The following is an 11,885-nucleotide window of genomic DNA, read 5'->3' on the forward strand; positions in this document are numbered from 1 at the left end:
CGCATTCGCGGAGCAGGCGTGCCTGGTGCCGGATCTTCTGCAGTACGGGATCTGTGTAAATAACATTAGCACATGCCCGATGGGCAGCCTGGGAATCTGTGTACACATGATGGTGAACAGGGTCAGTTTGAGACTAAGTTGCGAGGGCCCACTCCAAACAATCTAGGATGGCCATTAGCTCAGCGCGGGTGCTGGACATTGCTTCTGCTAATATATGATGGCGGCGGTTCTGATTTTCATCTGTCTGGTCGTACCACGCAGTCGCATGACAGGTGTTACTAGCGTCGTCTGCAGGCAGTGCCGCGTCCGTGTATACGATGCGCTCAGTCAAGGAGAGTCAAGATAGACGGCCAATCATGCGCTCCTAGTTCTTTCTTGAATGCCTATCTGATGTGGATGACGTTTCCAGCGAAACTGTCCGGTAGTTGTATAATACAATGGGCATATTTCATACAAATGTTGATGTTTCTGAGTTTCCTACCTTTTGATTTCCATGCCAATTAAGTGTTTGTGTGGTTGTTGGTAGCAGCATTTATGCGTAAGCAGCAGGCATCACGTACACAACTACTTATGCAAAACTGCACGTCTACCAAAACACAACGAACGCGAAGGTCGCAATGATAGCGAAAAATAACGACATGTATTTGTTGTTGAATGCTTTGATATTTGCTTTACATGAAAATCGTGAATTGCTCCAATTCCCCCTGCAACTTGTCGGCAGTCGGCTCCAACAGTTTCATTCGAGGTCGAACGAAACTTTCATAAAAGTCCTCCGGCGCTTGTACCTGAAAAAAAAAATGAACAGACTGGGCTGAGTATTCAGAGCGTTGTTACGACATATAGCATCATAGTAGCAATAACAAACTAATACACTTCGCAGCGGTAAAGCATGTCGTATTTATCAAAAGATTCCGGACCAAAGCGAGAGAGTAGAACTTTAAGTTGGTTTGTCGTATGGGGCTCACATAGTATGTACACCCCTCGATTCAACTGCCTTGTTGGGGGTGGGAGCTCTAGAGGTGTCTGATACGGTTTGACGTCACAAAGCTCCCCATAGACGATGATGGACACCTTGATATGCATGCTCTGGTTCAAGATGCCCTTTAGGCAGGCAGTATCTTGAATTTTGAACAGCGCAGCATTGAACAAGGACAGATGAGGGCGCACAGGGCGCCAACGTCATGCGGGAGCTGCTTTGTGCGTTCAGGCGGAACGAGAGGGCCTGAGCGTTGCAGGCGGCAGTGGCTATTGGTGACGCTAAACACGTAGGACAGCACTGAATACATGCTTGATAATGTCCGAATTTCGGCTAGTTGGTTGATAATTTCGAATTCGAACAGCGCAGCACAAGACACTGACATAAGCGAAATAAATAAATAAACCACCGTAGCCCTCCACAAAGACAGCAACAAAATCCCAATAAAGAAAGGCGTCAGACAGGGAGATACGATCTCTCCAATGCTATTCACAGCATGTTTACAGGAGGTATTCAGAGACCTGGAGTGGGAAGAATTGGGGATAAAAGTTGATGGAGAATACCTTAGCAACTTGCGATTCGCTGATGATATTGCCTTGCTTAGTAACTCAGGAGACCAATTGCAATGCATGCTCACTGACCTGGAGAGGCAAAGCCAAAGGGTGGGTCTGAAAATTAATCTGCAAAAAACTAAAGTAATGTTTAACAGTCTCGCAAGAGAACAGCAGTTTACAATAGGTAGCGAGGCACTGGAAGTGGTAAGGGAATACATCTACTTGGGGCAGGTAGTGACCACGGATCCGGATCATGAGACTGAAATAACCAGAAGAATAAGAATGGGCTGGGGTGCGTTTGGCAGGCATTCTCAAATCATGAACAGGAGGTTGCCACTATCCCTCAAGAGGAAAGTGTATAACAGCTGTGTCTTACCAGTACTCACCTACGAGGCAGAAACCTGGAGGCTTACGAAAAGGGTTCTGCTGAAATTGAGGACGACGCAACGAGCTATGGAAAGAAGAATGATGGGTGTAACGTTAAGGGATAAGAAAAGAGCAGATTGGGTGAGGGAACAAACGCGGGTAAATGACATCTTAGTTGAAATCAAGAAAAAGAAATTGGCATGGGCTGGACATGTAATGAGAAGGGAAGATAACCGATGGTCATTAAGGGTTACGGACTGGATTCCAAGGGAAGGGAAGCGTAGCAGGGGGCGGCAGAAAGTTAGGTGGGCGGATGAGATTAAGACGTTTGCAGGGACAACATGGCCACAATTAGTACATGACCGGGGTAGTTAGAGAAGTATGGGAGAGGCCTTTGCCCTGCAGTGGGCGTAACTAGGCTGATGATGATGATGATGATGATGATGATGATGATGATGAATAAGAAAGGTAAAAAAATGGGGAATCTATTGTCCCGAAACTGCAGTGGTTTATGAGGGACGCCGTACGTAGTGGAGGGCTCCAAGCCGAAATTCTGGCGTATTTTAGAGCGCAGTTTTATTTGCCTCTTTTTGCCCCTGGTTGCTGCCTTGTCGATAATAGGACCTTGGCACGTGCAACTGGCCACTTCGCAAGTGAACTTTCTCGGTCCGTTCCCTAGAATGGGTATGTGCCACTGCGTGTATGTGCCCGAACAGGCGAGCAGAACGATAGCCAAGAAGTGAAGGCGTCGGCGACAGGAAATTGCAGAAATCGACTACAGACAAGTGAAGACGTGGGCAACCGCAGCCGCCGACTGCTTAGCAAGAAGGGAACGAAATGGGACCAGAGCGTGCGCTGAGCGAAGTGTGCTGCGGGCGACCGAGAAGTGAGGAGAACACACTTCGGCAAGCATCACGGATTAGATTTGGCTGTTCGATTATTCCCGAGGGCCTCAACCCATGGGTGCAGTGACGGGAAAGTTTGCGCTGCCATCCACGGTTTTCTCGTCGAGGTCAATGAGATTTATACCATAAATTCAGACCTTAATATTTCATTTTCTTTCCACCAAGATGAGCTTAAGTAGTTGCATCTTCGCTTTCAGTTAATCCTTCATTTTGATCAAATCAGTATCGAAAATCTATCCATTCATTATAATCTACCTATTCTCAAATTTTGTTTGATTCCTTTAGAGATTTTTTTATTTTATTTTGAACTACCCAGCTCTTGGCCGATCCCCCAGTGCGGGTATGTGCCACTACTACTAGGCTATAATACATCTACATCAAAGAAAGCTTCGCTTATCACCGATTCCAACCTATGCGTAGGTATCCACCGGTACCCTTTCGTAGAGAATATCGGGGCGGTCTGTTCGAACGGCAGCGCGTACCAGTACCCAGACGAAGGCGGCCAGCCTTAGTCCGCTGATGAAGTCCGTGAAGTGGGCGCCGAAGAAGATCTCGATCGTGCAGTCCAGGAGTAGGTAGGTGCCAATGCTGACCCAGTACCTGAGCAGGAAAACCGCCTTGTGGCCGTTATTCCTCTCCTCGATGGTCTTGAACGAGGCGTACACCGGCCAGAGAAGGCCGAGCGCCAGCATGATTCGACAGCACGAACACAAGCTCATTTTGCGCCTCGTCACTTCTTCTTCTTATCAGCGCTGCCCAGTTGCCAGACTGCTTTGATTGGTGGGCGTGGATGTAGAGCCTAGATGCCAGTGGCACGTCTTTCGATCACCTCTGTCCTTCTCTGTTATACATGGGTTGTCGTGGAGAGGTTGACGTATAAGGTACCTTGGCCGCTTCATTTCTCTATGTTCTGCAAAAATAAATAAATAAAAATTACAACAGCACCAATAGAGATAACAACGCCGTAACGGAAAGTTTATGATAAACGTCTCTGCTGACCGAATTATATATGTAATCCTCATCCACATGAACGAAAGTGGCATTATTTGTTACGCTTTATATGTCTAAACGTCCGAGAAATCACATCGTTTCTAAACGCACGAAGGTAATGCTCTACGCGAACGCATAAACGTGGTGAATTGTTAAATTTATAACGCAATATTTTTCTTGAATGTGATCAATTTACGAAAGTCGCAAAGTAGTTTGAAGCCTGAAGGACGAATTTTAAGCAAGTCCATGTACTACCCATCATTTTCACGCTTGCTGAAACGCCATATATACCGGCTGGTCCCGTCGACTATGGGCAATGGTCGTTCTACTATATTAATGCTCATTCATTCATGCATTCATTGAACACTGCAGCATGAAGGCATGAAATGCTCAAGCAGGAGAGGCAAGATATAGAGAACATATCGCAATAATGCGTGCACAATAGCAGTTCAATATTATAACAGCAGAGCTAGAAGTGGAAGTAATGCGTAATACAGCGTTTCCGACACTCATGCGACATCATTCTATAACAGCCAAAGAGAAAAAAAAATAAGGGTGAAGGAAATCTCTAGACATAACTATACAGCGGATTCTAATGTTTCTAGAGAGTGAATACTTGCGTGTGGAAGCTCATTCCATTCTGCGACTGTTCGGAGAGACCGAAAAACTTGAAGAGATTAGTTCTGCTAAAGTACGGACTTAAGGCCAAAACATGAATATGACGGGTTGTTACAGGAGCTATATAGGATGTGGGATCCACGATGAGTTTGCCATTGAATAGTAAGTATGAACATTTCAGACGTAACAATTTTCTTCCGGTCTGTACGGTCTTGATACCGTTAGGCTGGACTATTCCTGAGACGGTAATTACGGCGGCAGAAAAATAAAATGAAACGAACAGCCTTTCTCTGGACTATCTCTAATGCATCGATCTACAATGCGTCGATAGCAGTCTTGGCATTGTCGCACCAGTTTTATTTCCAGCTAATTAGCTATCCACCTATCCCACCAAAATATGGGCTGATCCGGAAGATTGTCCAATCTGAAAACGTGGGCTGAACACAGAGGTAGCGGAGTCTAAAAATGTGGACCGTCTGCGCGGGTCTGGGTATATATGTGCCTCTGCGTAGGTGCCACTGGGTACGTGTCGCTCCGCAATGAAACTCTTCGACGCCAACTTGGGTCACAGTGTGTGTGTCACTCGCTATGCGCGGACTTCGCAGCTGCGCCGCCAGGAGGAGCAGCGTGTGTCACGTGGGAAGCGCGTGAGCGGAGCGCGGTTCCAGTACGCCTCATGCATATAACGCGTTTCGGCTTTTCGCATGCTTTGGCAGTCATCGTAAATGAGTTCTGCGCGAATTCTTTTGTTGTAAATGTTATGACTAAATCAATCACGCAGCATGTTTTCCGATACACCAACGCCGCCGTGAAGATTGATAGCATTTGTAGTTCTCAGCAGAGGGCTCAGTGGTGGTCACGGGTCGGTATCGAAGCACTCATAAAGCTCGCTTCTCAAGTTACGGCATTGTGTTCGAATGAAACCCTGCCCGGTTGCGTGGTCCTTTTCATGAACGTTAACCTTTTGTGAGGTTATCGCGTGGTAAGCATTGAAATGGGCGTGGCTCCAATATGCGTGGTAAGAACAATATCACTACTAGGCACAGCTCCCCCCATGCTGATGGAGCCATACTTGGAGCCTTTCGCAGTCATATATTGTAAGATATTACTGTACCGTGACTATAAACAGATAACTGGAAAAAAATGCTATGGCAGCAGGCAGCGAGTGCACTAGTCCCACCAAGTTTCCCTCAATTGCTTGTTGCATATGCGAGGGTATATTGAGCTAGCTCATAATCATCATCAGCTATTATTGCCTTGTAAGTGCTCTCCTTTGCGTTAAAGGCGAATAGCAATACAATTTTGGATGGAGTACGCCTATTATAAAGCCTTGTTTATGTTAGTGCAGCTTTAGCGGACGGCGTCCTCTGCCTCACGTTCGTTCAGCACAGCGCAGTAGCGCGCACTAGAACGCCAGCGTAATTGAGTGTGCACGACAAAACTATGTGCTTTGCCTCAACGCTATGTTTCCTGGAGAAAAGCTTACGCTCATGAAAGAAAGATTTTTTTAAAGAAGAAAGAAACCTGGAAGCATCCCTTGCAGTCGCACATCGAGTTGGTTCTCAGTAAGTACACGGCGGTTTTCATCACCCGTTGTTTTGACCAAGATTTCTCTGTCAGAAAATATCCATTTGTCGATAGGCGCCTGAGATACCGTCGTTTATTTACTCTCTTACGCGAACGAACTCAGAGCACATGATCAATCGTCTTCGGCATGAAAACTGCTAACAGTTCGATCTGTTTGCACATCCAATAAGGTAGAAGACAGCACCGAGCAAAGGCTGAGGCAATTGTCAAGCTTTGTAAAAGGCGCCTGCATGCAGTTCCTTTGGAGTTTAGGTTGTTCATTTATTTCGTTCCCATCCTTTCTTTATTCCGCTGTTCTCTTACCTAAACCTAAGTAGCTGGCTCAGAAAACACTATAGCTGAGGCCAACTTCAGCTTTTTTTTTTCATCATCTGGCCTCTGACACTTTCCAAATTAACAAACTGGGACCCTAGAATAGACCGTCATCCGTGCAGAAAGCCATTGCAGAGCTTTTTAAGAACGGTCATAGGCCGCTCTGTAACCGCCTTCGAATGCGCCGCTGTGAAGGCTGTTTTGTGTACACACGCATCACTTCTTTTCCCCTTACCTTTTTCATTGTGTTCCCGTTTTTCCTCCCCCAGTCTGGGGTAGCGAACCAGGTGCAACTGGTTAAACTTGATGGGGCACGTTGCCGGGCTAGGTAGTTTGGATTCGTAATAGACACGGAGCAGCGCAATACGACAGGGACCAAGAGTAGGAAGACACATACACAGCGCTAACTTTGAAAGCTAGCGCTGTGTGTCTTCTTATGCTTGGTCCCTGTCGCATTGCGCTGCTACGTGTATATTATGGTTAAACTTCCTCCTTTCTACAAACAAAGCCCCTGGAAGGCTTCCAGCTTTGTACGCTGAAATATTAGCGACCGAGAATGATAATGGCAAATTGTGCGCAATAAAGGAGTCCGAATATTTATAAAATTTTTCGTTTCCAATTGATCACAAGTTGTTAAATCGATATTGCCGTAAAATATAGACGATAAATTATACGTACATGTGCTTGAGCTGAGCATGATGCCAGTCTTTTTCAAAAACCGCACATTGAACACGCTAAATACACGCTCTCTTCTTTCTCGGCATAACCGACAAGAGTCTTGGCCTTGCGTTTATAGGGCCCGCAAGTGTTCAACTGCAGCCTCGGGAAGTGGGAAGCCCTCTATAAAGAAGGACAATTGAGCCTGTCAAAACCAAATGTCTCCATGTGCTTAACGGAGCTGAGTACTCTTGTTCACCTCGTATTCTTCCACGAAGGTGGCAACGTTACCTACTCCCTGCGACTTGGGCCATCGGGTCAGTAAGTAGCCGGACTCCGAAAATCTGCTGATAACGTGGTCCACGAAGAAGAAGCCTTCGTCGGCAGCGGTACCAAGGAGGATTGTATTTGTCTCGTCTACACCGCGTATAGAGATGAATGCGTCGCATCACCCGCCGTGGTTGCTCAGTGGCTATAGTGTTGAGCTGCTGAGCACGAGGTCGCGGGATCGAATCCCGGCCACGGCGGCCGCATTTCGATGGGAGCGAAATGCGAAAACACCCGTGTACTTAGATTTAGGTGCACGTTAAAGAATCCCAGGTGGCCGAAATTTCCGGAGTCCTCCACTACGGCGTGCCTCATAATAAGAAAGTGGTTTTGGCACATAAAACCCCATATATCTTAACATGCGTCGCATCGTCGTCGGACGAGTCTTCCAGACTCTTAGAATTCTCGAGCAGGTCTCCGTTTAGCTCCACCAGTCGACGACGAAGCGCTGCCGTCGGCATCCTTCGTAGGAAGGGCGCCGCCGCTTTGGAGGTTTCGTCGTCCATCTTGCAGCGGAGCCGACGGACCAGGAGGAGCAGTTCTCGCTGTGTTCCTGCGGAATCTTCCAAGTACCTGGATGAAAGAAAACACAGATACGAAGGCACTATGAGAGAGCTCTAGCTTAGGGGGCTTTGTAAAGCGCTCACAGCGTGGCGCACATTATTTTAAAATTAAAAACAATGGTTCCATAACTGTTTTCATAGAGTTATGGCCCTTACCTGCTCAAAAGAGGCGTCGCACAGGACAAGCTCTCATCTGTCTGTGTGAACTGCTTGACCTAATATCTACCAGTGCTGCAGAGAGGGCCCCTACATTCTATTTGCACTTCACTCCGGAGTGACGATCCCCGCGATACCACACCTTTTATCTCATCAGAATGGTGAGAGCTGGACCATTCCCACCCCTGAAGGGGATGAACTGAACCGTTCCATTCCTTCAATTTCAGTAACTGAAACGCTTTATTCGGTACAATTGTCTACTACTCGGGCCTCCCTTGCGTGCGTATAGTTACCAAAAACATAATTTTGAAGTCTTCGCAACGTTATGAATAACATTACGTAATATCTTTTCGCACGAGGAGAAACACGCTGCGTGGCCTGTTGTCTCTCCGCATCACGTTATCGCCTGCTATCCCTCTAATATCTATTGTTCTCTCTCTCTCTCTCTCTCTCTCTCTCTCGAAAATAAATAAATAAATAAAGAAAGAAAGAAAGAAAAGAAGAAAAGACATACAGAAAGAAAAATTGTGTCAGTTTTGGCTTCGGCCAAAATCTATCTGCCTATGCGCAGTGAAAACTTTAGCATTAGCCCTAACAAAAGCACTGCGCGAACACTCGGATAGTAGAGCACATGTCTAGCGAATACAGGGCCCCTACTTTAAAAACTTTGTTTCGCAATTTCACTAAACACATGCACAAAATGAGTGCACAAGATGAGTACACGTGTAATAGGACTAGACAGAGAAATAAATAAAATTTAACTCGAATTAAAACACACATAAACACAATACAGGACTATGTAACATTTTAAACCTTTGTATATAGATCATTTAGAAGATATTACATAATGTAGTTAAGGACCTGTTGCATCATCCGTGCACTAATTAGAAACGGTAAATGATGTTACAGTGCTGTTTTGATACAGTCACCGGAGAAAAGAGGCGTATGGTCTTGGTGCACTTTATTTTAATATTAAAAACAACGGTTGCATAGCTGTGTCCATAATGTCCATAAAATTATGGACATTATGCTCAAGAGAGGCGTTGCACAGGCAATCTGTTTGTGCCCTGGCAATAAGAAAGGCCGTAAAAAAAAAAAAAAACGCGCTATATATCAGCAGATGTTACGCCGACTGAAAAAAAACAAAAAATCTGACCGGCGCGAGCAGCGGTAGACAAGGCGCAGTTGACTCGCAGAAGCTTAACGGCATTACCTCAACACTGCTAAAATAGTAACTAAACATTGATGTCTCTGAATTCTTTTCAACGTTGTAATGGAGAAAGATTTCCGGGTCTTCAGAAGCGTAAAATGTGCGGAATACAGCTTTCTTTGTAATCACCGTGACAAATGTAGTCACGTACATCGATAGATACTGAAAGAGCCCAGTACTGAGGAACATTGAGAAATTGAATAAATTGGCCAAGTTTAGTCTAATTCGCAAACTTACCGGGTTTGTAGTTTCACTTAAAATCAACATTTAGCTATTCAGGACTATGTGCTCATTCCATTCCAACTACATTACGGAATCTCAGGCTAACATTCCATTCACATTCCATCTACCCACCGACTGGTGCCATCATTTCATTCCCATTCCATTCCGGTTGTTTGAAATGCGGAATGATTCCGGAATCGTTCCAACTCCGGAGTTCCCAATACGAAACTCTCGTAACTACCGTGACATTCCGAAATCCACCGTTGGACGCAGGGCCCCCATCACAAGTGTGCAAAAAAGAAAAGGGCCGCTGCCATGTGCGACTTCTCAGTATGAGACCATTATATGAGACTATTATGCCATAGCCTCAGGCATCATGTAGTAAATCTGTGATGACTTTTTCACTAATCTACGTGGACCTCGTGATGCCAGTGCAACCTTGAGCACACCTGGTTGCCTTATTTTATTTACGTTCAATGCCTAGCTAACGCTATCCTACACGCGAGTTCACGTCATGTCATTTGTGCACTAAACCGGGCCACTCGTTTCGGTCGCGTTGAACTCTGACAACGCACATGTCTAATCATAACGATGTTCACGAAACTCGGAAATCTGGTTGTTATAACTAGTTGTCTCAGATGTCCGGAACCTTAATGTGTCTTCAATGGGCGAATAGTTATGCGCTCTTGAAAGGGCGACACTTGGTTTCCGCAGTCTTGGTGTGGTGCAGTATCGGAGGAAGTTCTTACCTGCCGAGAAGCTGGTTCAGTCGCGCATGGATATGTGCGCGAACCTATACACTAACGTGAACGAAACGACGTAGAGGGAATTAAAATAACTATGTCTTATTCCCAAGCAACCTTGGCCAACTGCCGCTGCTTGGCCGATCGTCGGGAAATGATCGTCAAACGACTATATTGGCCAGCGAAGGTTGGCGAGAGGTCGGTATGACAACGGCCGCCGCCTTTACCGGCGGGCAGTCGGCAGAGGGCGTCTTGCCAACCTCTCTGTCAGACTGACTCCCGACCCGCCAGTTGGTCGCCGGCTCGGTACGATGGCAACGCGTCGGACCAACGCCCGAGGCCGATGAGTAGCATAATTTAATTTTTATATCAATTCCTGTCTGTCGGTCTATACTTATAAAATTCTCACTAGGGAAATTTGTTATAGGTGAAGGTAATACATTGTTATGCTTACATAATTTATACTTTTCGTGACTATTACATATATACACAGCTGCATTATAGCGCAATGCGTTCAGAAACAGCGATATATGTGTGTGGGACCGTTTTCTGAAGCAATATGAAACTCGTCGTACGCGTAAATATGTGAATTAACCGGCCATGCTTCTTTAAGGGAAATTCTCGGGATGCTTGCAAGGATTAATTCTGTAAACATGCGGAATTTCACGTGGGCTGTGGTATATATTATGAATTTTCGCTAATTCTTTTTTACTGTAATTTAAACACTAAACTTCTAGAAATATTTGGGGTTTAACAAAGCAAACGTCACTAAATTAAACGTACCTACCGCCCTAAACATGGCCTCCGAGATGCCATCATAGAGCGCCGACGAATCTCTGGGGCGGAGCGCTGAAGCGGTTAGTGCGACCAGACATCGCATCGCTCTGTTAGCGCTGCCCTCGGCGCGCTGCCACGTTCGCTGCACTGCTAGTTTTCCTCCTACTCCCTCCCACAAGCGTCTCCTCTCCAGAAATGTCACCCCCCTCTTCCACCCGGACTCTCCGCCTCCGCGCCAAGAGCTGCAACACAGAAGCGCCTTCCCCACCCACTGCATTCAGCCACCACTAAAAAGAGACGCGTTTTACGATGCTTGGCATCTTTCTTTGCCTCCCTCAAGCTCCTTTATGCATCAACTAATAGCGCTTTCACTCGTGTGAACGACAAGTGCACCAGAACATACGTATGCTCAGCCTGAAGTTAACTTATGCGAATTATTACAGACTGTGAAGCTAGGAGTCCTTGAATTCCGCTCAGCAGGCAGTACCGAGCGGTGATGCTTTCATTCCCAAACAGAAAAACTAATGCAGGCCTTGCTCCACAGTGAATTTTTTATATTTCATTTATCACGGCAAGACTATTCGTATCCTCCTCTTTTGGATATTTGACGTAAGGAAAGTGTCAGAAAACTAGTTAAACATCTATTTACTACAGCTGGCGCAGATATATTGTTTACTCAAAATGAATTGGTCAGATATGAATTCACAATTTAATATTTCGGAAGAACATGCGCGACGAGGTGATAACACTGAACGCACGCTGAGCATTTGCCAAAAGGCGAACGCGAATTGTATTGAACCAAGAATAGAACTACGGTTAGGAAAATGCATATTATGTGGAAACCGCTGGAAACAAAAAAACAGTGGCGCAAGAAAAAAAGAGGACTAGAAACAGAATGAGCCCTGTGTCCTCGTCTTTCACG

General features: G+C 45.8%; 1 protein-coding gene across 2 annotated transcripts; it reads right to left on the minus strand.

The window, feature by feature from the left end:
* Positions 1-618: 618 nt before the first annotated feature.
* LOC126535983 (receptor expression-enhancing protein 4-like) lies at positions 619-9,976 on the minus strand. 2 transcript variants are annotated; one of them, XR_008613582.2, is made up of 4 exons: positions 7,225-9,976; positions 6,987-7,148; positions 3,284-3,711; positions 619-785 (listed from the first exon to the last, which is right to left on the minus strand). XR_008613582.2 is itself a non-coding variant. In XM_072287748.1 (3 exons), exons 2-3 carry the CDS (start codon positions 3,518-3,520, stop codon positions 672-674), a joined length of 351 nt encoding a protein of 116 aa, XP_072143849.1. In that variant the 5' UTR covers positions 3,521-3,711; positions 6,987-9,976; the 3' UTR covers positions 619-671. The 2 variants fall into 2 exon arrangements, 1 of the variants encoding a protein (XP_072143849.1); XM_072287748.1 differs by having other exon boundaries at positions 6,987-9,976.
* Between the last annotated feature and the right edge of the window lie 1,909 nt (positions 9,977-11,885).

Source organism: Dermacentor andersoni, chromosome 4 (assembly GCF_023375885.2).
Source record: "Dermacentor andersoni chromosome 4, qqDerAnde1_hic_scaffold, whole genome shotgun sequence".
Lineage (NCBI taxonomy): Eukaryota > Metazoa > Arthropoda > Arachnida > Ixodida > Ixodidae > Dermacentor > Dermacentor andersoni.